Raw genomic sequence first — 24,992 nt, forward strand, 5'->3', positions numbered from 1 at the left:
CTGTACATCATACACTGCGTCCAGTGTGTGTTGACAGCTGCCGCAAAATCGCCCCTAAACAAACTCGGTCTGCAACGAATTTACAGCAGGTTAGAATGCAAGGATAACTACAAAGTGGTCAGTACCCTCTCCTTTCCCGCCTGTAACTTCTTTTTCCTCTCCTCGTCATCCATATCGCTCTTTATCACCACTGTTTTGAGGAAATGTACAAAACAACCTTCCGTTTTGGAAACTTGGCGGCCATTGCTTGTTTACGAACGTTTCCGGATATTGCCGAAGACACACGAGTGCCTTCTACGGTGGCCGGTAAGAAAACTAACGCTCGCAGCTTCGGCGTAGTTCCACTGTTTCAGCTCAGATGGCGCCAGCTGGGGTCCTGTCAAAATCAGACACAACCAGACCTAATGAGATTGCAGATACTGTCACAACCAGACCTGGCGAGATAACAAATGCTGTTACACCCAGAGCCAAGGGCAGCACGAGCAGATCCACACCTGATAATCCATCTCAAAGCCCTTTCGTCCAACTTTTGTCTGTCTATAACGCCAAGCTGGGAACCTTTTCGGATCTCCATCTTTCCTGCTTAAATGATGGCAACAGATTAACAACCAAACTATTTACTGATAATGATATTTCCACTTTATCGATCAACCAGAAGTTAATCACAGCACAATATTACAATCACAACAACAGCTCTTCCACGAGGTGCAGAAAAAAATTCCCAACACTCCAAATTGACAATGTTGGCTGGCTTCCACAGCTCACAGAAGAGCTCACTCTTCTCACTGATAAATATACATGTACAAACACAAAACACCGATGTTTTATTACATTATACATAAATGATCAATTTGTTCAAATACTTTCTAATGCACAGACAAATTATCTGATCTATCCGTTTACCAATGACCTCAGTTGGTGGAATCAGCAATCATTTACTACAAAGAGATACAACATTCAAGGTTCATCTCCTTCATAGGCTTTTATGTCGCGATCTGCAAATGCAAAAAGCAAAGCCCGCAATTATTACTGGGTAATTACAGTAATACAAGTTTCAGTCCCTAATGTGACAGTGCCTGATAACACAAGCAATGTGGCTCTACCTCACAACCGAGTGAGTGATTTTATCAGTCATGCAAACAATTTAAGGTGCTTAATGAATGCTACAGAAAGAAGATTCCATCAACCTCAGGGAGAGCAGCATCGATACCTGACAACCACATTCATTCATAAAAGAATCTAATTTGGATCTAACTCAACATGCACAACGGAATTGCGATCTAAAGTAAAGGTGCCAAAACTGAGGTTTTAGAAAAGAAACAACTAGGAGATTCTTTCAAAGTTCCTAATAACAGGTCTCTGACGAACTTTATTTTTTCAGACCATCTTTAAAAATACAGCCTGTCAGATACCTGATGATACTTAAAAGAACAGCATGAAGTACGAACAACTTGTTTTTGTTCAAAAAGTCGCCAAAAGGCGCCTCCACTATCTCACAATGCACCTGCACCAATCAAGTTTGAATATGAATTATTTCTTGTACTAAGCCAAACAAAACCCAGTACATGCACCACTTACAAGAGGACCAGTATAAGGAGCCCCTAGCTCATCCCAATTGCCCTCTTCAACAAAGTTAATGAAAGAGATGAAAGAAAATTGTCCATTTTTTTGAGACGGAGATTGTTCCAATTATCAGGTAAAGATTTTTTACCCCAGCTTAAAACTGGGTCTTATTTACACACCAATTGAAACCTACACTGACCACTGCAACAATATAAATGCCGTCATGGAGACTAGTTTACAAAATATACATTCATGACAATTTTACAACAAGAACTGATATTTATTTTTCACTTTTCACTTCAGGAACAAATTGAGAGGCGACTTTATCAAGAGAGTGAACAAGATTGGTCCAATAATCAACCCCTGTCGATGATATGACCTCTTTTCAAACCGCATCATGAAGACATCTTTTCAAATTTGATATCACGAACAGAACTAGCCATCTAATGGAGACTAATACCTTCAAATCAAGTGAAAAAGTGAACAATGAATATCATTGACAAATCTTCTTATCTATAATTTCAATACGACTAACGCACAAAAATATATAACTTTTTTTCACCACATACAACAATGATATGAGTGATTTGATTCACTGTTTATAATATTTCTTTTATAATATATACTTCCTTTATATATGTCCACAGCATAGAAATATAACATTTTCAATGGAAATACACAGCTTGTTATGGTCTTCAACATTACTCGCAACAGGACAAGACTGTAAGATAACAACTGATTGTCCAAGAAGTCTGTTGGATTGGTTCCAAATTGCCCCACTAGGGTAAATCAGACCAATACGATAAGACAAGACCATACCATGCCTTTACCAAAACAAAACAATAGGTGGCACTTGAATCAGCAGTTAGAAACAACTACATCGAAAGCTATTGCTAAAGTGTTGGGAAAACTTTCACGAATATGGCAGAAGACGAGTTTACAGAACTCAAATATAATTATGGCGAGGTTGGTCGTCAGTTTCGTCGAAGGCCATTCATTCAGAATTCTAATACTTCTGTTCATCAAATATATACCAAAATTCATGAAAACTACATCAAATAGCTTATTTTAAAATCCCAAGATTAATCACATATCAAATCAAGAAGAATGACATTCTAATACAATGCAAGTACAAGTCTAAACAATATCAACACCAGAACACAATATAAGTATACAATTGTTGACTCCAGCATGCTAATACATGGACTATATCAGTGTGCTTGTATATTGACACTTGTACAGATAGGCAGTGCACTTTATATATATACTGGGCCGAGTTGTTCAAAACAGGTTTTTCAACTAATGCTGGTGTTTACCTACTTGGTATGATCTTTCACAGGGTGTCACGTCTAATTGACTGAACTGAAGGAGATAACACCATGTTAAGTTAACAAAGTTTTATTGACAAAATCTGTTTTGAACAACCAGGCTATTGTTTCATTATGATTATTTCAAAGACTGGTGGTTTTTTTTCACAATGACTAAGACTAGATTTTTTTCAAGCCCATAACTAAAACCACCAAAAAATAAACATGATCTAGCAGAGTACATGTACTCTCTTCATTTTCAAAATGTAAAATATCCTTTAAGAACCTGGGTTTGACTGGTTGATAAAGTAAATCGATTTATAATGAATTGCTAAATTTCCATTTCACTGGTTGGACAAATACATCAATTACAAAATGGAATGATAGCTTTCTATTTCACTGGTTGATAAAACGTAAACAATATAATTATGATGAAAGATCACCCTGCCCCTAAAAGTCCAAAATCCCCACCTTGTTGCTTTCGTACCATTCTGTACCATATCTTTGGATATACACACAGACAGGGAATAGATAGAGGGGATATGGGATGGCCCAAAGAGAGACCTAAAATTTTCTGAGATAAGTTTGTTGGCATCTTTATGAGGTCAAATCATTACGGGAGATTTATTTACACCAGTAAACAACATTAACTTTATGATTCCATGTAATGTAGCACCAACAACCAGTGGCTATGAAGATTCTCTGGGGCCAGTCCAAAACCTGACGTCACAACAAAAATGATAAATTCCAGCAGAAATGTTCTCAATTTTTTTAGTTGTGAACTAAGCTTGGTACATGCAAGTTTTTTTTAGAGGGGGGGGGGGCAATCTTGGCATCCCGAGAGACTATTGCTCCTCCATATGGAAAACTGTTAGAAGTGACCTGTTCACCTGTAAATGCAGAATAATATCTCCTTCTCAAATCAATTTAGTCATCTCTTTACCTAAGTTTCAAAGTTTCAAAGTTAGAGGCGATCCTTTTTGTTTTCATGCAACAGGTCAGATTTTGAAACCAACCCTTTTATGATGGATCATGGACTGCGGACTGCAAGACACCATCAGACCATAGCAGGAGTAACACCACATAAGGCAGTCGGGGTTAATATTCCCAATAAGCATCCTGATGACTCATACACACTGGAGAAATTAGCCAAGAATCCGGCAAGCCTTGTGTTGCATATGCCGGTTTTCAGGGAAGTCTAGGGAATATAAAGACCCGACAGGTTTAACATTGTACATGTTGTAGCCACACTAGGCATTTCAGACAACAAAGGAGAGAGCTAACTTAGCCCTGCCAAGCATAGCAAGAGACCACGAGAGTATCTGGCATGAGATACTGTCAAATCATTCATAAGAGTCCTATGCTGATATCTCAAAATTGTTATTAGGAGAAGATGAAGAAAACTACCAGTCAACAGCACCTAAGAGTTAGGAAAATCCAAGGCTATTCATGAAAGGTCCCGGTCACAAGATGTTAGGAGAGGTCACAATGTTCTAGGAAGGTCAAATATATAGGAAAGGTCATGGTCACAAGATTTCAGGAAAGGTCAAGGTCACACGATTTCAGGAACTGTCAAGGTCACTACATTGAAGGGAAGTCTCATGATTCCGAGTCACAATTAACACATTTAACATCAAATTTTTACACAAAATTAGAAATGTTATAATTTCACAGCCGAAGATGAGCAAAATGATCTTCAGATTTTCAGGAAATCTTCCCAAGACAATCACACGTTTTGATCACAAATTGTTTTTTAATGAATGACAGCCAGTCTGACGTGTTTCAGCAAAAATATGAACAATTCATTTATGCTCCATGCAAATTCTGAACCATGCGAATGAAGGCAACATAATGTTTTAATATTCAAGTCCTGAAGTGTCATACCAGAATTTGGGGGCACCACTTTTTGCTGATGTATGCAAACATGGCCTGGCACTCATAAGGCTCCTCAGGTGATACAGGGTGGAGCAATGAAGATATTATGTTTTCAATCACCCGCTCGAAACACAACTATAAACAACATTTTGATGGGACACTGGGGATATAAAGACGCCAACACAGGTAGGGAGACTAACAATTTCTTACAACAATCTAGTTCATGAGAAGTAAACTTCAATTTTTTTTAAAATAATCATTAAATATCATGAAAAGATTTTGAGGGCTATACATTGGAAATGGTACAGAATCTATAAACCTTTTCTTTTCTGACATTTATTCTCTTCTTTGTGTGTAATTCAGGATTATACTTAATAATTCAAACGAATCACTAACTGAAGTGTGCAGCGGAAAGTGTGGGGGATGCGGGACGAGCATGATTTACTGCCCATCCTATGAACAATTGAGGAACAAATCAAATGTTGTGCCAATACTTCACAGATCTGACCACCTCAGGGGAAAAAGTGCTTCTAAAAACTAAATTTTTTCTAAAACCTCCCACTCTTTTGAGAATTTCCCGGACATCATGACACCTCGACCTTATTCATCTTATTTCAAGAACGCCATACAATAATGTCACTATTATCGTGTTGCCCCTACTGTGTTCCTGTCAACTGCATCGTCTCCTCTTCTGGCAGTGGTTGTCGCTTCCAGTTTGAGTTTGTGATGATGTATCCTACGATAAGACCATGAAAGACAAGAACGAGACCAAGACAGTTTGCTAGAATTGCCTCTGTGCCTTTCTTGGAGTATTCACCGGCGCTGAAAAAGAAAGTCGAAAGTTCAAGAAGAAGCAGCAAGATAACGCAAATCAGGAAATGTATGCGATGCCACACGTTGGAGAATTTACTCATTTTTAATTGTTGGTAGCATGAATCTCGTTTTAAGAGCTAAATGAAGGAGCATGCTACTGCAGGGTGCAGGATGTGATGCGTGCATTGTTCTAGTACCAATTCACAATATTATTTGGACAACTATTAGGTTCAGGCTCGCAGCTAAGTTTCTCAGTTCAAACAACCGTTAAAGGATGTTATCGCCCCTTCAAGTTGAAGCACCCAGATTCACATCTTTGCATTTACATAACTTACATCGAGAAAATAGCTTTTTCTGTAATTCCAGAAATGGCTGATACGATAACCATCGCGAATATAGCAACGCCCAGGTATCGGTGCACAGGCATGACCAGTGCACGAAAACCTGCACTCAAGCCAGGAAACAGAAAACTTGAGAAGCCAAATACCCACTGAAATGTACAACAGTGCAGAAAAAAATTGTAAAACTAAAAGCAACAACACACAGGCTGCATTACTACTACAAGCAGACGACAGGTTTACAAAATATACTAAAAGCATGCATTATTATCACGCATGCCATCTGCTATTGTTTTTGTAATTGATGTCATGCATGATAATATATATGCATTACTACGTCAGAAACATTATCATATAAATACGATCAAAAAGCCATCCATTGAATGCACTTTTATGAAGACAAGGAATATTCATATTAGGATCCATGAGGCAAAGTAGTCGAGGCAGCATTGTAGGTACACATAATGCCGGTGAACATCAATTAATGTCAAGTTTTCATTGACAGAGAGGTTCTGTTGTTTGAGAAAGACTTGCGAAAGATGCATGAAAGAAACTTCGCAAGACTGAGTGCTGTTGCCCTAAAACTGCACTTATGGCTGATCCGAGTCACCAGATCTCACTGTTTATTTTCTCTGGCCTGAAAGACTGGTCTCAGACCACATGATAGGTTGGTCAAGTGCCTTTTGGCGCGAGAACATCACTGAATGAGATCTGGATGACAAACATCAGACACGAGGGCAGTAGTTTATAATGTTCTCAAGCCTTGAAGCACTTGACCTGCGGTCTCGAGCTATCAGGCCAGAGAAAATCATCTCATGCGATCTGGTGACTCGGCAGTTTTCTTGTTTTGAAGTGGCTTTAATTCTGCATCCAATGGCTGGCCTTAATGACACATTCAGAACGAAACGCCAACATTCACTAACAGTCGAAGCTTACAATGTGAAAATTAACTTTTCCGTTATTCCACTTATGGCGGATACGATCGCCATTGCAAATATAGCGATGCCAAAATATTTGTGCATCGGCAGCATCACCTCTCTCGTCCCAGCATTAAACTTAGGGAAGAGAAACCCTACAAATCCGAGAGTCCACTGCAAGAAAATGAAGTTGAATATTTTGATTAATATTCTTAGAGGAAAGTGAAATGTCCGAGGTAAAAGGTATCTTGGCTTCGGCCTACTGAAAAAAAGACACAGTGTATTCTGTCTTTTCCAAACATGCATGGCCCGTTTGGCACATCAAAGGTTCGATGGGAATGAAAACAATGGCTTTCCCAATTCCATTCTTATTTCAATTTGCCTCTTTTCAACGTCAGGGGACCCGTAGACTGGTATTACTTTCACAATACTAACCTGAAGACCAAACAGAATAACAGTTGTAAGTCCAACCCAGCTATGCAGACTGTAAAGGTTAGCAAATGGCTTTGCGGGCAAGTTGTGAGAGTCGAAGACAGCCTTCAGAGCAACGACGGCAAAGATGAGAGCCAGGATATGAAGAACAGCGTGAAGGATCTTGATGTACAGCTTGCGTTCATTACGGAACACCCTGTACACTAGAATAGCTGAAAGAGAAAATGAGGAATTTGTCAATGAGGATTTCGATTCTATTAAAGATAGTGGAAAATGATGGAGAGCAAGCACAGTGGCACTGGTGTAGTGCTCAGAATACCGGACCCCTTGTACCCGGAGGGTTGTGGGTTCAAATCCCTTCTGAGGCACTTATTTAAGTAGTGTTCGAAGGTCAAGTGATGACTTGGTAGCTGCTCCTCAGTCCACATGAACGTCCAGGTGGGAGGGTCTCCTTTTCAATCATTCCAGATATACCCTATAAACTTACCATCAGAGTACAGGAACACCATACCAATGATCATGAAGAGAGGGTGATAGTTGAATTCTATGCCAGGCTTTTCTGTCCAGGCAAATCCACCACGGAAATGGCCCATCCATACTGCTACCAGCACAACAGCCGTTAGGCCAGAAACCTACCAAATAATCGAAGATATAAGGTTTTTCTATTCAGGGAACTGCCCGTGAGATTACGACGAGTTAAAGTTAATGACAAATTTTTTGAACTAACTCGTTTTGAATCAACAACTAGGCCCCGAGTTTCACATCACTTTGATACCTTGTTGCCAGGAACGATTATGCAACATCTACCCTGACATGATCAAGTTTATTTCTAGGCAAATTGTACATTTCCTGAAATCTTCTCAAAATCTCTCGCACAGTTCTTACCTGAGCCAAGAGAACCCACCACGTGAACACCTTAGTGTTTGCCGTCTGCTGTTGGCCGAGAGAGTCGTACGTTCCTTTGTCCATTGTTGGCTCAGGCAGGAGATATGGAGATCAAAACCTGAAAAACAAAAGAAAATTCCAAATAATTTGCTAAAAAGATTCGCAAGAAAGACAACTGTGCTCAGAACCAAACTTTATGCAGCTGCTGAAGGGTAACTATATTATAAACCGAATGTGTTCAGAATAGAACAAGTGGGGTAATGTACCTTGGTCAACATGCAAAGACCAACCGCTCAGTCATATTTTGCCGAGATTTCCATTACACCATAATTAACGCACAACATGACATACCAACAGAGAAATTGGCATGTTGCGGCACTGCTGTAATCACTTGGTAACCATGGTAACAAAGAGTTCCGGGTGTAAATTGAAGTCATTCGATCATAATTGTGTGCTCCAATAGTGATGTGCTAATGGCAGATTACAGGGCCGAATTTAGTGGGAGGCGGGGGGGGAGCAACAAAGGCCTTTTGGTTGTGGTGCGTTCAAGTGTACCAAAGAATGAATGGCTAAAATACTAGACCAATAACACCCATTTTTTTCACATATTTCTCGAAAAACTATACCTTTCTACATGTACGTGAAGTTTGGTGTAAATTTGATTAGTAGTTACCATAGTTCTGGAGGAACACAATGAATTATTTCTTGACAATAACATCTTACCTTTGCTGGGCTTCAGAGATTTGAAAGTGGCTAGTTTGAAAAGTCAACAACCCAATGTTGGAGTATTTTATCAATGACACATGAAAGATAACTCATGTGACTGACCGTGTCACAAGACTTAGCAAATAATGTAGTACAAATAAATGTACCTAAAGTTTGTCTTAATTTCGTAAGATAAAATTTGTCCCAGATCATGTTAGCATAACGTCTTGTGTCACATGCCACAACAGGTTGTATAGATTTGAATTTCACTGAGAACAATTTCACGTTCCTATTGACATTGATATATCATATAGCAACACTTGAGCTTACGTCTAAAATCTAAGATTTGATAAGTCATCTGGGTACATAGATCTGACCCAGTGCCAAAGTCAGTTATTGAGAATGATAAAACTGCTGACAATTGCCACGAAATTCTTAGCCAGTGAACTGATTGAACTTTTTAATGTTATTGATTTAAAATTCATCCAATGCTCCCTAATTTCATAGAGACAGAAACTCGAACTGACACAATGCCAATGCCAGACATTTTAAGAGAACACTAAAGAGGTTACGATGCACACAAACTTGCCCATTATGACATTAGCAAACCCTGGCAGTTGAGGCTTGGAGAATCTGACAACCCATTATTGATTGATCTAATGTCGTAATGAATATAGGCAATCCTGGCTTTATCATCAATCACGAGTGGTTTCTGATGGGCGACGAGATCCGGATTCAATTAGAGCAGTTGCGGGGAAGGTCTGGTGCCCATGACTAGGTGACTGAACCATGGGGGAACCGCTCAATACTCAAGAGGTTTTCATGGCTGTGGGTTGAACTCACGGAAGGATCAGGTGCCGTTCAGGCGTTGCTTCAGCTTTGTCTCCTTGGGCGAGACACTTAACCCTTAATTGCTTTGTCATGAGATGTAAAACCAAAGGAGGAATATTCCCTGGAGAATATCAACTGAATACAAGAGCAAATGCTAAAGAAGAAGATTACATAGGAAATATCCTCCTTTCCTAGAATATCAATATAGAACAAGACAACTCTGGTAAGCATGAAGCAGGCCTGACCGATTCTCATCAAGTTGGGGAAGCGTTTCTACCGATATACTCCACTGACTGCTCGAACAAAAAGTGCTTATCTGAAATGAGGCAAATTCTGTGCCTACAATCTATCACTCAGAGGTCAGTTGACATCCGGTCAGCGTCTGAAGACAGAAGTCTTCATCTGCTCACTCACTCTGTGACACAACTAGGCTATCACACCATCGAACCTGCTAATTTAAGCGTCGTTCTAATTCGGTAATACTAGATCACGACCAATCATGACCAATACTTCAAAAACAGGGTATGTGGTTTAAAACCATTTAAACAGTATATATTATGCTTCTAAAGAAATACCAATTACCATCAGTTTCATGCCTTGCATTCTAAATAACTCAAAAACCTGACCCCAAAAATGACTGAAACTCATGGTAATATGTCTTCAGAAGCATAATATATACATAATAATTTGTAATATACTAAAAATGGTTTTAAAGTTAAACCACAAAGCCTACCCTGTTTTTGAAGTATTGCCCTATTGGACAATTGGTCATTATTCATTTATTGGTCATTATTGGTCATGATTGAGCGTGATTTAGCATCGCCCTTCTAATTAAAAGCACAAACACTTCAAGACAAAGCATAGGCCATGATAAAAACAATTTTTTTAGCTGTAACTATCACTGACACTAGGCCCTATACAATTTACAAACTGTAGACCTTCTCACTGTACAAAATGTACATGAATTTGACAGATTCAGAGTGCTTCAATATGGTGACTTATTTATCCAAAATATGCACACTTACCACTGAGAAATGTCCCTATGTCGAAACAGTAGCACCTTATATGGTAGACTGCAGCGAAACCGGTGAATATAAACACCAGATATTGGTTAAATTTGATAAAGTGAAGAGGAGGTCTCCACAAAAATGATAAAGATTTAGTTTTACTCTCGGCCGATAGGGAACAGGTTTTTTCTATAGTGGCGCCGCCTCCGAACGACACATGAAACTAAGCGTCCAGAATTTGTCTTCGCAACAGTGCTCGGTTGTGACTTTCTTCCATGGGTTTATAGGGACACTTCTGATAATTCCAATATTATCACGATATAATGCAACCGCAACATTTATGGCAAAATGGCAGCGTCACTTGGGTGGTGTTTAGTGAGATAACAATGCTGACAGTATGGTGTCAATTTCTTTTCTAAGAATAGCCGTTTCATCACGGGCCTGATGGCACAACTTGAAGACAGGTGCTGCCACCTGGCCATAGGCTGTGAAAGTTGGATGCAGCTTTTCCAATCTACGGCCAGATGGCAGCACCTGACGGGTGGCAACTCGCCACATACAAACATTCATACAGCCATTTCCGTGCTCCCTGTTTTCAAAGTTAAGGTTTTAATCACGACAGTTACGTATTTCATCGAGTCCAACAATCATGAAATGAAGAAATTCGCCCAATAGGCATAGAAATGTGGTTTTGAGTAAAAAGTGAGACTTCGTTACCGGCAGGTGCTGCCACCTGGCCGTAGGTTGGGAAACTTGGATGCAGAACACACCACACTGGATAGTGTTTTCGTATCATCTCGTAGCGTCAGAGATACGGTATTATCCAAGCCACAGTCCTGCCACAGGCCGCCAATTGTGTCAACACGGAGGTAAACGGGATCAAAATAGGAAAACACGACATCAATAGTGCAGTGCTATCCCGTGTATTCTGCATTCAACTTTTCCAATCTACGGCCAGGTGACAGCACCTGCCGGGTCGCAACTCGCCACATACAAACATTCATACAGTCATTTCCGAGCTTCCTGTTTTCAAAGTTTAGATTTTAATCATGAAAGTTACGTACTTCATCGAGTCCAACACTCATGAAATGAAGAAATTCGCCCAATAGGCATAGAAGTGTGGTTTCGAGTAAAAGGTTACTTCGTTACCGGCAGGTGCTGCCACCTGGCCGTAGGTTGGGAAACTTGGATGCAGAATACACCATACTGAATAGTACTTTTTGTACGTGGCGTGACATAACATAACATAACATAACATAACATAATTTATTTCTCTCCAAAAAACCCTTTCGGGTATAAGAGGTTACATGATTTAACATTTACATATGGTGGACCAAGCTGATGAATTCTTTACAAAAACTATGAATATTGTCTAAGTTTACCCGGGAACATTTAGTCATAATGCGATGGAAAAATTCATGATAAAAAACCTGAGGTAATTCTTTTAAGTTTGGAAACAACCTTACTCGCATGTGACGGAAATACGGACACGTAATAAAATAATGAAGTTCGTCTCTTACACAAACCTGGTCACAAAGACCACAAATATTTTCTGCAGTTTCATTTCTATACATTCTGGTTACTGTTTCTGGGAATTTTATAGATCCAGTACGAAATTTACAAATACTGACCGTTTGATATAATGGTAATTTTTTAACATAGGGCTCCATATTCAGGTTTTGTTTAAACATTCTATAAATTATACATCTGAAATCGTTATTTACCTCGTTTCTCCATAGTTGTTCACACTGGTCTCTCATTATCTGTTCAACTACAATTTTCAGTTCTCGTAGGGACAAAACCTCGGGAGTATACCAAATTTGAGTGAGGCCACAGCCGTCTAGAACAGTTTTCACACTTTTACACCAGCCTTGGTTTAAATAACCCTTGTCTAAATGCTCCCTAGTTATGTTATAAAAGATATAAGCCCATTTATCTGTTTTTCCAATTCTGAGTCTGTTCCAAAAAGATAACATTCGCACGGCTATGTGAATCTTCAAAGAGTGTCGCCCAAGTTCTCCCATTACCATTACTGTAGGAGTTCTTAACGGTAATCGTAGCAAATATTTGCAAAATTTAACTTGTACACGGTCCAGCAACTCGGTGTTTTGGTTACCCCACACCTCACTACCGTATAGCAAAACTGGTGTGACTACTTTGTCAAATATGTCTAGACTCAATTCGACCGTAAGAGAAAGTCTTCTACACGCTCTCAGTACACCAAACATGGCTTTCATACCTTTATTATATCTATCTTTTATTGCCCTCGCAAAATTTCCATTATATGAGAATGTTACGCCTAAGTATGTGAAATGGTCTACCAACTCGACCCTACCCCCATTATATCTAAATTCCGGTATATTTACTCTAAGCTTTCCCCGAGAAAAAATCATTGCCTTGGTTTTCTTAATATTTACGATCAGATGCCACTCCTCACAGTAATCGTGCAATAAGTTTAGGGCGTTTTGTAACTCGTTAGGATCATCTGCCATAAGAATCATATCGTCCGCATACAATAATATTGCCAGCTTCAAAAAAATCTCCAAGTTGTCTAAAAACTCACATCGGCTATTGATATGTAAATCAGAAGGACCATTAAAACCATGGTCGTTCAAAAAAATTTCAAAATCGTTTAGATAGTCAGTCATTTCCGTGCTTCCTGTTTTCAAAGTTTAGGTTTTGATAATGAAAGTTACGTACTTCATCGAGTCCAACACTCATGAAATGAAGAAATTCGCCCAATAGGCATAGAAGTGTAGTTTTGAGTCTTCTTCTTCTTCTTCTCGTTGAGTAAAAGGCGAGACTTCGTTACCGGCAGGTGCTGCCACCTGGCCGTAGGCTGGGAAACTTGGATGCAGAATACACCAAGCTGAACAGTACTTATTGTACGTGTCGTGAATGAATGAATTTGAATGAATGAATGAATGAATGAATGAATGAATGAATGAATGAATGAATGAATGAATGAATTTTATTACTCAGACCTTAATAAAAGATACAAGAGTACCAAAAGATAACATAATAACAACTTCATGAAAGAACTACGCCATCGCCATCTACAGGGCAAGGCAGGAACTGAAAATACCGTGAAAAACCAAACGGTCTTTTCAGTTCCAACCGTGCCCTGAAGATGGCGATAACGTAGTTCAGAACTTTAAATGACTTCATGCAGGAACTACGCCATCGCCATCGCCATCTTCAGGGCAAGGTAGGAACTGGATAGACCTCTTCTTGTCTTTTCAGTTCCTACCTTGCCCTGAAGATGGCGATGGCGTAGTTCTTTCATGAAGTCCATAAGACTCCGATAACCAGCTCAAAGGGAAGGGGGGGATTTGGGCCACGTAAAGCTACGTGGTTCGGCGCTGAAGGTGTTAAGTGGACAAAGAAAAAATTAAAAGTCAGGCATAATTTAGATGACACCAGACAAGGTTACCAGCTTTTGCAGCTGTACGAGTCATGTCCAGATTATGGTCCCTATTAACTGCAAATTCCAACTGAATGTGGGACAAGAATTGACACTAGAAGTCCAGTCCCTATTGTCTGTAAGTCCCAACTAAACGTGGGACAAGATATGGTACTAGAAGTCCAGTCCTATTGTCTGTAAGTCCCAGCTCGAAGTAGGGCAAGATATGGCACTATTTTCTGCAAATCACAACTAGAGGTGGACAAGAATTCAAACTTGATTTGCTTGAAGTCCAGTTCCTATTTTCTGCAAGTCCCAATTAGATGTGGAACAAGATATGGAATGGCAATTCTGAAACATGCAGCATCCACATGCTTTAGATCCACATCTGAGAATCCAGCTTGTTCAAAATCTGTTGTATACTTCCTCAACAAGTCGCAGCTCAGTAGAACCTTGTGGATGGGGTTGATCAGCTTCTGCAACAAGTATCTCCACGTCTTCGGTTCAGCATCGCTATGCTGGAAGACATAGACCGTACCATCCTGAAAGAGTCATATGGTTAACTAATTATAAAGAACACTGCTAAAACTGGGGAGTTTTGAACAGCCCGGGTGCACTTTTCAATGATAAAATCATCAAATTAAACAATTTCTCCATCTTAAAGTTCACAGCTATACCCACTTCTGCAAAATGGAGGGGTTTCACAGTTATGATAATCACAGACCAGCTACCGGTTGTCCAAATAGGATTTTTATAAAACATTTAAAGCAATGTTTTTATTAAACCCTTGGTAGCTCCTAATGGTACCTAAAGAATGCGTGAGCATAGGGGGCAGAGGGTTACATTGAATGCTGCATTATTGCCTGCTGTCCTTCGTAAAACTTACTTTTTTCAGAACTCGTTTCGCTTCCCTGAGCACTTGACCAACATCCTTCACTGAGCACAATATGTAGAAGAGAACAACAGCATCCATAGTATTGTCACCAATAGAAACCATATTTTCCCCCGTTTCTTCTAGAAATTTCACGTCTATCTTCTTGCTGCATTGCCGATGATTTCGTTCCATATAATATCGAAAATGTGGGTTCGGTTCGATCCCATAAACTTCGCTTCCAGCAGGATAAAACTCAAAATTTGGTCCGGACCCTATTCCAACTTCAGCTATTTTGAGAGGACGGTCTTCCATTTTAGATAAAACAGTCATTTTCAAGGCATCAAAGTTTGCCAGTCTGCGACAAATTCCATCAATTATGATGTACAAATTAAAGGCTTCTAATCTGTTACTGAGAGACCAGAGCCAGCGTCTTCCACTCGGCTTGAATATGATGTACGATATAAACACAGCAAAGGAGAAAGTCAATATTTTCCAAAGAAAACTGCCGACAAGTGCGTCAACTTCTGCCATCTTCCGACAATGGATGCTGAAGGGTTAGAAGAAACAGATCCGAGTTACATCTAGACAGCAAAGGATCCAGAAAAAAGATTGTAAGCTTATACGTTAGGTCGTTGTCATTTGTCAATGACATGACAACGCAATCAATGAGATTGAGAATGAGAGTTAAAACACTCGCACCTCTGGCTGGCTTCTGAGCAGAGTTAGTTATCACAATCACTTAGGGAATGGATCGGCAAGGCCAGGCCTGGAAAAAGAAGGTACCAAAGTGACAGAGGATGACCGATCATTCATGATGACCATCTAGGGCTAGGCCTACCCGAAGTCATGGAGAAATAATTATAAATGCGAGTCAAAATAGTTCTCAAACGTAAGCTTAGGTCAACCATGACAGCGTGAGTGTCAGTGTGGGGAGTTGAAATCCTAGCAGTTGTTTGTTTGACTTTAGCAAATGAAATGACAAAAACTTTCGCACTTTTTACTATTTTCAGGTCGAGCTACTTCCAAGTACCAAATCACTCGGCAACCCTCCTAAAACCTGGATCAAACGACACATTCCGCCAGTTTGTTCGCTTGAGGTCAATTCTCATTCAGTAAATGTCGATTGCATCAGATCTCAGTATATTTCCATACGCAATAAGGTTAAGAAATAGAATCAATGTTGGATAATGACCAGTTATACCTTACACAAAGGCGCAAGTTTTTACGCAAAGGGAAATACCGAATGAGTTCCGGGGTTTTGGAGCAGTCTATTAGGGAAAAGGGCCAGAAGATATAATTTGCTCACAAAATATGGAATTAATCTGGTAATTTTGTTCCTAATTATATTTTTTCTATCTATTTTGTTATTCCTCGCTACTAGATTTAAAAAAGTGACTGTAATATAACTTTGAAAATTACTTTTTGTTTTACGAGATTACCTGATACCCCTACTAAAAATAGTCTTCCCCGATTCAGTGGTCGTTGACGTAAGAAATCGACCTTTCCAGAGGACGTTAGGATTTTATGAACGTTGCGTTGCTGTGTACTAACACGAATAATTGTAAGTTTAGTCGAAATTTATTAATCTTTTCATTCTATAACTGAACCGGAACCCAAATAGAGTTTCACTGATCAACTTTAGAGGTATATTTGTATCCGTAGATCGTTTTATGCTGTCCAAAACCGTTCCCACGATCTCTCGGCACTGCACTGCCACATTGATACGTGTATTTAGCGTACGTGCATGTACATCGCCATCTGCACACTGCTTGATTGTGTGCATGCCATGGGTAAGAGTCAACTTTTTGACGTTGACCCATTTTGCCTTTGTCCTGTACTCTGTCTCTTGACACACGTACACAAGGCTTTGAAATTGAAAAGTCCCTTCAACAACTAAAAAAAGCAGTTAAAATTTTCAATCCAAATCAGAAGTGACGGTAGTTAGATCGCATTCAACTATAAATAACTGATTCAGTGATTATTTTCCAAACTTTTTCAGAACATAATGGGTGACGCCGACAAGGGAGCCAAGGTTTTTAAGCAGAAATGTTATCAATGTCACAATGTGGAAAAAAATGGTAAACATAAGACGGGTCCTAACCTGTACGGGATGTACGGACGCAAGACAGGACAGGCTTCTGGATTCACCTACACTGAAGCTAACAAGAACAAAGGTAACTTTTGAATAACATTTTTGTCTATAGTGCACATGTAGTCTTCCAACCAGTGAGGGGATCCTGTCTCCGTTAAGTATATGTTTGTGAAATCTCAGTTGTAATTTCAATGCAACAGCACCAGTTTTAGTTGCCCACCAACCTTTAACCCACCCCTGTTTTTCACGTAGGAGTAAAGAACAGCGTTCCTCCTAAGTCCTGGGAATCGTCTATTCTAGTAGTTTGATGGTTCAAAGTATGTACATGTAACACATGTGCTGTTTTCTCAACAGAAAATTATTAGAAGTTACATTCTTCATGTTTTCTTTGCAGGAATAACATGGGGAGAAGACACCTTAGAGATCTATCTAACGAACCCCAAGAAGTACATACCTGGAACTAAAATGGTCTTTGCAGGAATCAAGAAGGCGGGCGAACGCAAAGATTTAATTGCTTTTTTGAAACGGGAAACATCTCCAAGTTAATATACGTGACTTTAGGAAAAAAAAATTGTATATCAGAAAAGGACCTAGAATCGCAAAGGATGAAAGTTCTACCTCCATATCATACCAGAACGATGTCCTAGTACATTTTTAAATGACTCCATTTGTTTTGTGTTGAACTGAGAACATTGCTCATTCACAGTATGTTATGCCTTTGGACATGTACCTAAGGTTACCATTTGAACCCTAAACTCCCAACTCGAAATGCAATAAATTCTTGAGTAACCAGTAAATATGACCGGCGTACCTTGGAACCTTATCTCAGGACTGCTTGTATCCTAGTCTTTTTTGTGTGCACTGACTTACTTGACAAGAAAACCTATTGTTTTGTCTGATTTGGTCGACTTGGCCATAAGAAGGATTCTTTAAACATACAATTACAATGTATATATTTATTGCTCATTGGGTCAGTAGTCTCTGGACTGTTTTCACTGAGAAACCAGTTTAGTGGGACACCACTTGAGAATGTAATATTTCATTGTACTAACTATTTGATATCACCATATTTACTATACTAGAGTCGGGCAAGTCTCTTTACAGGCAGTTTTACTAAAGGTCGGATCAAAAAAAGATTATTTTTGTCCAAGAATCCTGATGTACATTTACAATGATACCAGTTACACTGTAAATTTCTTCATTTTCCATTATTGTAATCCAAGCATTGTGTGTAGAACAGGATATTCTCTAGGTTGCAGTAGTGACAGTGTTTTTCATTTCATTAACAGCATAATCGGAATATTAGTCTAGTAACAGTGTGTGCTTCTCGTCTTTAGTTGAATTGTAACCTTGTTAAGTCAGGCGGCAGATTAGTAGCTGAAGGAGATTACTTTGTGCAACAAATACCATTTCAGAGAATAAATTTGTCCCTGTTTCATCCTAGCAATCACTTGACTTATCAAACTATTGGGCGATTTGGCAGGAAGAGAGTGATGAGCCCAGTGTAATGTTCTCAGTGTTTCTTCTCGACCAAAATACATGAAGAAGAGGCAGTACCCTGCCCCTCATTAAATGCTCCCCTCTATTATCAAAACAGCTTATGCATTTTCTGTTAGGGGGCCAACCCTGCCCTTGTCCTTGCCCATTCCCAAATTCCCTGCCAATCGAAATTTCTAGAAGAAACACTAGTTCCCTGGTTTGTATTCCAGTGATAAAGCACTTCAAGCATTTGTTTTATTTGTTTTATTTCATTGAATGACACTGTAAACATGTAAAAAGTTATTAATGGAGGTTTTTACTAGTGAATTAAATGAGTGAAGTGTGAGTTTGAAAATACAAGTTTGTTGGTTTTGTTCTGACTTTCTACTGTTCCTCTGCGCTTCCCTGACACCAATACCATCAAGAACTGGTCATACAGAAAGGCATTTACCTGTATGAATACCACCTTCACGATCACTTCATGCTGAATGCTATTTCTCCTGTATGGATGGCATTTCTCTCGTATGAATATCTTCAATTGTATGTCAAATGGTCATGGCGACGGTACCGCAGTCGCGCGGCAGGAAGTGGAACTGAAATCTTCGTCCAAAACTCTCAGTTCCAGTTTCTAACGCTAGAGAGCACTGCTGTCGCCAAGGCGTCAATTTTGACTTTTTGAGGGCATTTTGCATAAGTAGCCTGTGGGTCAACTGGTATTGCCAATGAAATAAGACATGCGATTGGCCCTTTTGCTATTCTTGTATGTACTAGGCAAGTAAATGCCATGCACAGAGAGATATTGCTTCTTGTCTTTGACAAACCTTTCACGTTTGAAGGACGCTGTCTCAGTGTCTGGGTTAGACAAGACCACCAAGCAATAACAGAGAGACTTCTTGACAGTATCAGCTGGTTGGTTGACTTGTTAGTGTGCAGTTTTTAGTTTTATTTCATTGAATGACACTTTAAGCATGTAAAATGTTATTAATGGAGGTTTTTATTAGTGAATTAAATGAGTGAAGTGTGAGTTTGAAAATACAAGTTTGTTGGTTTTGTTCTGACTTTCTACTGTTCCTCTGCGCTTCCCTGACACCAATACCATCAAGAACTGGTCATACAGAAGGTATTTACCTGTTTGAATACCACCTTCATGATAATTTCATGCTGAATGCTATTTCTCCTGTATGGATGAATTTCTCTCGTATGAATATCTTCAATTGTATGTCACATGGCCTAGGCGACGGTGGCGCACTCTCGCGGCAGAGAGTGGAACTGAAATCTTCTCTCGTCCAAAACTCTCAGTTCAACTTTCTAACGCTAGAGAGCAGCGCTGTCGCCAAAGTCAATTTTGACTTCTTTTTTAGTAGACTCGCGGCCTACTGGTATTGCCAATGAAATAAGACATAATGGTGGGCCCTTTTGCTATTCTTGTATGTACGAGGCAAGTGCACTTTTTCGTTTTATTTCATTGAATGACACTGTAAACATGTAAAAAGTTAATGACTTGTTTGTGTGCACTTTTTTTATCGTTGTTCGCAAAAGTCCTGCTGTATTTGCAACTCAGGGTTGCAACAGGATCTACTGGATCTTCTGTCCTGCTGTGGTAGATGGGACCACCCCCCCCCCCTCTAGACTCCCTGGGCAGCCCATTGTATCATCCATGGATGTCAGGACGAGGCCGGTCCAATGTGTTCGGAGTGTACCACCCTCAAGGACAAAATCACAACCTGCTCAACTGCTGGCTGGTGCTTGGGCTAGATTGTGACATTGTCTCTATCAACCTGCTTGCAGCATGGTGGATGATGTTCTTTGTTCATGGCTGGTACAATTCAAATCTAGGTGGAATTTTAAATGCTGTTTTTTATACTGATCAATCCCTTCAAAGCATTTAAGAAGCGCACAATCATAGCATTTGTGCGCAGGACCGGCGAAGAAGCTACTGATTCCGGAGAATTCAACCTTTTGTATTCAGCGTAAGAGTTAATAACGGTCTCTGTGAAGACTCTAGTCCCCCAAGGGTCCTGGTTGTAATTAAATAATGTGAATGATTCAAAGATGACAGCCTGGAGCCCGATTCGAAATTATACATTAAAATTTCAAGTTACAGCGCTCGGTCGGACTATAATGGACCACATTCCACAAACTTTATTAGATACAAACACACAAATGATATTAGTCCCCGTAACCATGCACCTCCGACTCATCAAAAATTAAAATAATTATGCGATGAGACTTATTATTTATCAGATGTTGGTGGTTTAGAATTTATAAAACGGATGATTATATAGCTGAGACGCCTGCATGGCGTCGGGTGCGACAGACCATGCCCAAAAGCAAGCGTTTAAAGGGACAACTTCGGCGTGAAATATATATATGTTGGGTTTTCATAAAAAGGGGCTTCCATCAAGACCGTGACTTCACCAAACAGGATAATTGAAAAATCATTGCACTGCATTTAACAATGCACAAGAACAGGGTCTAACCATAGGCCTTGTCTTCATTACTTTGGAAATAGTCTTTAATTTAGTTCATTCAAAAACATGTATATCGATGATTCAGTCTCAAAGGCGAGTCGGGCTCGTACTTGGAATTAGTCGTCTCTCCGTCTCGACTTTATATGCAGCAGTTTACTTGCCCTAAGTCCGGCTACTTTCGACCCAGCCGACGATTGAGTCAAGAATTCGTTGAAAACGGTGATAACCAAGACATACATATACATTGTATTGCACGCAGTTCGAAGAATCAAGATATAATTAACACCGACACACATGATGAAATCAACAAGACGCTAATTACAAATATGTTATCCGGTAGAATAAAATCCGACGCCGACTTTAATTGCCTGTTCATTTTCTCGCTTGAAACATCCCGAGGGGTCTGTTCTGTTGTCGTCACGTGATACACTGGCAGCGAAGGCGTCGTTCGTCTGCTGTCCGGTGAAACCTAGAAAAAGAGAAAACAATGACTGGTGAAACAAATGACACGACCCGCACCGGTATGAAAATATGAGTGTCCGGTTCAAAAATCACTTGGCACAAGCAATGCTCCTCCAATCATCAACAGGTCGAATACGAAAACGAACGAGGGTCAGTCACATGCTCCTCTCCTCACACACGTCACTGAGCTCGGTAGTCCTGAGTTTTGCCCTGAAGTTTAGAGCGATTTGCCGCTTTCTTTAAGAAGTATTATTCACGACTCCGCGGGAAAGACTGTGGTATTGGCTAACCAGAAGCCCTCAATATATTCCGTCGGTCAATTTTTCCTTCGAGAAAAATGGTGAATGTGCCTTTGACTCACCCCTGGACAATGCTGTCCATAGTTACTGACCACGCGTCTCTGTATCAGAGAGAAATAGTGCTTCCCCAAGGTGGAGCAGGGGTCGAGCACGCTATGCAGGCAGTAGTACATCTCTTGATACTTCCTGAATACAGAAAAAACGAAAAAATGTCAGAAAAGCTATAATCATCCACAACACATGCACCGGAAGTCTACTATACACTGGTACGACCCTGTGATTGGCTCAACCATGAAGACAGCACAGACGGTGTAGGAGTGAGTACTTCTGATTGGCTAAAGATAAATTATTTATTAAAGTGATGCCATGATGCTTGAGGTCCTTTTCATCGTTTCCACCTCATGGTAAGGTCATTCCATGACTAAGACTGCGGCAATTTTACCATAGAAAATGTGGAACTTTGTAAAAATTAGTAAAAAACCAGCCACTGCCTGATGGAACATTCTCAATCCTGCCTCAGGAAGGTGATGGAGCACTAACCTGCAAAGCTCCCTTGTCCCCTCCGCATCCTTCGCGAGTATTTTCGAGACGGACAAGCTGAACTCTTGTTCCACCTCCTGCATGCAGCTCTTCGCCAACGCTGTAAAGTTTGTGGAACACGTAGCAGTCGACAATACCGACTTGATCACAGCTGAAATGGTATCAAGTGATCGAACCATCATTTAGATGGTACCCAGCTTGAATCGAAATCTTGGATATTTGAAAGTGTCTTTTTCCGGTGAAGCAATGTTGACTTCATGGAGAAGTTTAATTTAGCTTTTTGTGGTGTTTTATCAGGAGACGATGAAGGATAAACACAACGCGTTGCCTAGCAATGAGGTAAAGAAGGCGTAAGGGAGAATAAGACATTATTAGACATACCGTGTTGCCCCTTGGTGTTGGATTACTTTATAGTGGTCGCAGAGGTTTCTAACCACGAAGAGCCGAGATGTCAAGATGTGTCAATTGACTACCGCAAAGATGGCTAATAGAACCACTCACCATGAACGATCCCCAGGCACCAGTCAGGCAAAAGCTCCTCATTAGACGGGTCTTTGGCCGACCATGATAAAACGCCACGCCACTTGTTTTATAGGCCTAATTTTAGAACCTTCCAATCAATAAACACCATGAACCACGTGAACTATACTTCCTTTAAACGATATAGCCGGGATGCAAAGACTTTGTTGATAAGATGCAAAAACCTTGGTGGTCAAGATGATCAATCAGGTGTAAAAAATCTCAAACTGAAGGTCTCATCTTCTTTTGTTTCCAAGTTACTTTTCTAAGAATAAAAACACCCCCATTTCAATACAAAGGAGAAAGATAAAAGCAAATCAAGCGCTTTCTTTAAAACGTGTTAAGAACATGCTTTTCCACATGCAATTATGAACGAAGCTCCAGGCAAAATAAACCAATTCAAGTATTTACACTCACCTAATAGAATCACCTGAAGCATCAACATCATCTGGTTCACCGTCACGTCATTTCGTCGCAGAAAATCCGCTTTAATTCCTACACTCCCGAGGCTATGGTTTCGGTTACATGCTCATCTCTCTTCCCAACTTCGCCTTCGGTGTTTGTCAGCAGTGTAATAACCACGGTGCTGTGACATTGACACAATAATTATATTTCCGATAATCGATTTAAATCTGACATATTATTATAAACCTCTTATTCAATCAAGACGTATGAGTATCCCCTTTGGGATAGCTTATAAAGACTTCTGTCTCTTTTTGGTGCAACACTAAAGATTATATTATGTGTTCCTATGTTATTGCGATATGCAGCTAAAATGCAGCTAAAAGCTATATGGAAAGCGTCATTCCACTAATCTGATGCTGGGTAATCCATTCTTGCGCAAATGCAGCCTGCTGGCTACTGCAGTTGTTTTCAATATACTCCGCCTCTCGATATTTCTATGACACAGGAGTAAAAACGCCTGATCTCAGGATGGCGCGAATGTATCGTGTTCGCAACTCAAATCTGTCGCACTACAGACAAGCTCCTTGGACAAGCTCTATTTGCCATGAGCGGCTGTTTCACCATGGCATTATTTCCCTGTGTTTCCTTCCAGTGTCCCCGCCAGCACATTATTATTGCGTCTGTTTCATGTGAGCGTAAAACACTGTTAACATCTTTTGCAAATGTTGCTACAAGGCTGCCGCTCGTATAAATATTATATAGTAATGATGCAAGGCTACTCCTTTGCTGAACGAATTACGGCTCCATTAGCCGTTCACGGTGTCATCCGACCTCTTTAACTTTGCTCCCAGGTCCGCTCTCAGTCGCATCGTTATCTATTATCCTTCTGATGGAGTGTCTCGAAAGAAAGTTGGGCCGACAATGGGAAGTATGTTCCAGTTGCCGAGGAGAAAGACTTATATACAAAGTGCTCAATTATCTCGTGCTCTTGACTTTTGATTTCGAGGGCTCGACTGTCTATCTTTTTACTTCCTCTGCGAAAGTCCTCCACCTTTTGCTCTGACGTTTACTTCATCTGAGAACGTCTTGTACTCTTTTCTCTCACGTTTACTTCATCTGAGAAGGTCTTGCACCCTTTTCTCTCACGATTACTCCTCTCTGAGAAAGTCCTCTCACGAACATTGCTACATGGAGACTTATCAATAAGCGAACTGAAAAGCAACGCCGTAGGCACCCGAAGCCTTATATTCTACGCGTTTTACTCCCGTGTCACCGAGAGGCTTTAAAAAAGCAAAACTCTTTAAATCTTTTTCTTTTCTGTTACATTTTCTCTTCTGCTGGCTACTTTCGAGCGAGAGAATAAGCTATCAGCTTTCTAATGAAGTATCACATGATATATATTCATTTTTATTCAGTTACATGTAGATCTGGGACAATTAAGGTGGATGCGTCGGCGGCGGCTGCATTTTCCCTCTCGTCGCGGCCTTCCGATTACGAGAAACTGTAGTGTGAGACCGCAAAGGGTTCCATTATGGAAATCCATGATAATCACCAGATGCATCAGACTGAGGCAAGGGAAATAGCACGGCATTGTATTGCTCGTTAAGAGATGTATCTGCTGGGCAAGGTTAATGGGCTTCCGATGCTGTGGGACCTTGTCACCTTTTCCGTCGTGGTTCTTTTCTTTTCTTCCGCCAACCTTGGCGGTGGAGTAGTAGAAAATGTCCCCCGGGAAAAAGTGTCCGGCTCTATTGTATTCTGACAACGAGCTTGTG

At 40.1% G+C, this 24,992-nt stretch overlaps 5 protein-coding genes across 19 annotated transcripts in view; 1 reads left to right on the top strand and 4 right to left on the bottom strand.

Moving 5' to 3' along the window:
* The window catches only part of LOC135500891 (A-kinase anchor protein 9-like), a 92,136-nt gene extending 91,895 nt beyond the window's left edge, over positions 1-241 (bottom strand). For all 13 annotated transcript variants that reach the window (XM_064792595.1, XM_064792593.1, XM_064792597.1 and 10 more), the window contains exon 1: positions 126-241. In XM_064792595.1, the coding sequence (XP_064648665.1) occupies positions 126-173 (48 nt within the window). In that variant the 5' untranslated portion in view covers positions 174-241. The remainder of the gene's footprint in view (positions 1-125) is intronic.
* A 360-nt stretch (positions 242-601) lies between these two features.
* Positions 602-10,836, bottom strand: LOC135500219 (transmembrane ascorbate-dependent reductase CYB561-like). Of its 3 annotated transcripts, none has more exons than XM_064791515.1 (6): positions 10,692-10,836; positions 8,131-8,248; positions 7,733-7,877; positions 7,249-7,457; positions 5,894-6,048; positions 602-5,567 (listed from the first exon to the last, which is right to left on the bottom strand). In XM_064791515.1, exons 2-6 carry the CDS (start codon positions 8,212-8,214, stop codon positions 5,402-5,404), a joined length of 759 nt encoding a protein of 252 aa, XP_064647585.1. In that variant the 5' UTR covers positions 8,215-8,248; positions 10,692-10,836; the 3' UTR covers positions 602-5,401. The 3 variants fall into 3 exon arrangements, with proteins under 3 accessions (XP_064647585.1, XP_064647586.1, XP_064647587.1); XM_064791516.1 differs by lacking the exon at positions 5,894-6,048 and adding an exon at positions 6,833-6,987; XM_064791517.1 differs by lacking the exon at positions 10,692-10,836 and adding an exon at positions 8,854-8,939.
* Positions 10,837-14,375: 3,539 nt separating this feature from the next.
* LOC135500800 (thiol S-methyltransferase TMT1A-like) lies at positions 14,376-15,073 on the bottom strand. Its single transcript, XM_064792451.1, has 2 exons — positions 14,963-15,073; positions 14,376-14,618 (listed from the first exon to the last, which is right to left on the bottom strand). Exons 1-2 carry the CDS (start codon positions 15,071-15,073, stop codon positions 14,376-14,378), a joined length of 354 nt encoding a protein of 117 aa, XP_064648521.1.
* Positions 15,074-16,411: 1,338 nt separating this feature from the next.
* Positions 16,412-18,489, top strand: LOC135500249 (cytochrome c, testis-specific-like). The gene is made up of 3 exons (XM_064791576.1): positions 16,412-16,511; positions 16,950-17,124; positions 17,437-18,489. The coding sequence occupies exons 2-3, from the start codon at positions 16,956-16,958 to the stop codon at positions 17,586-17,588; spliced, it is 321 nt and encodes a 106-aa protein (XP_064647646.1). The 5' UTR covers positions 16,412-16,511; positions 16,950-16,955; the 3' UTR covers positions 17,589-18,489.
* A 1,670-nt stretch (positions 18,490-20,159) lies between these two features.
* On the bottom strand, positions 20,160-23,870 carry LOC135500696 (uncharacterized). The gene is made up of 4 exons (XM_064792312.1): positions 23,230-23,870; positions 22,294-22,444; positions 21,816-21,939; positions 20,160-21,461 (listed from the first exon to the last, which is right to left on the bottom strand). The coding sequence occupies exons 1-4, from the start codon at positions 23,258-23,260 to the stop codon at positions 21,261-21,263; spliced, it is 507 nt and encodes a 168-aa protein (XP_064648382.1). The 5' UTR covers positions 23,261-23,870; the 3' UTR covers positions 20,160-21,260.
* Between the last annotated feature and the right edge of the window lie 1,122 nt (positions 23,871-24,992).

This window comes from Lineus longissimus, chromosome 16 (genome assembly GCF_910592395.1).
Source record: "Lineus longissimus chromosome 16, tnLinLong1.2, whole genome shotgun sequence".
NCBI lineage: Eukaryota > Metazoa > Nemertea > Pilidiophora > Heteronemertea > Lineidae > Lineus > Lineus longissimus.

Bases quoted from the DNA above. Each gene is read 5' to 3' on its own strand.
- LOC135500800 (XM_064792451.1), bottom strand. From the start codon at position 15,073: ATGGTTTCTATTGGTGACAATACTATGGATGCTGTTGTTCTCTTCTAC. The intron at 14,619-14,962 runs GTAAGTTTTACG...TGACTCTTTCAG, and splicing joins CGAAACGAGTTCTGAAAAAA to GATGGTACGGTCTATGTCTT.
- LOC135500249 (XM_064791576.1), top strand. From the start codon at position 16,956: ATGGGTGACGCCGACAAGGGAGCCAAGGTTTTTAAGCAGAAATGTTAT. The intron at 17,125-17,436 runs GTAACTTTTGAA...TTTTCTTTGCAG, and splicing joins TGAAGCTAACAAGAACAAAG to GAATAACATGGGGAGAAGAC.
- LOC135500696 (XM_064792312.1), bottom strand. From the start codon at position 23,260: ATGATGTTGATGCTTCAGGTGATTCTATTAG. The intron at 22,445-23,229 runs GTGAGTGTAAAT...ATACCATTTCAG, and splicing joins GCTTCAGGTGATTCTATTAG to CTGTGATCAAGTCGGTATTG. The intron at 21,940-22,293 runs GTTAGTGCTCCA...TTCTGTATTCAG, and splicing joins GGGACAAGGGAGCTTTGCAG to GAAGTATCAAGAGATGTACT.
- LOC135500219 (XM_064791515.1), bottom strand. From the start codon at position 8,214: ATGGACAAAGGAACGTACGACTCTCTCGGCCAACAGCAGACGGCAAAC. The intron at 7,458-7,732 runs GTAAGTTTATAG...TTTCTCTTTCAG, and splicing joins GGTGTTCCTGTACTCTGATG to CTATTCTAGTGTACAGGGTG. The intron at 5,568-5,893 runs GTAAGTTATGTA...TTTCTTTTTCAG, and splicing joins GAAAAAGCTATTTTCTCGAT to CGCCGGTGAATACTCCAAGA.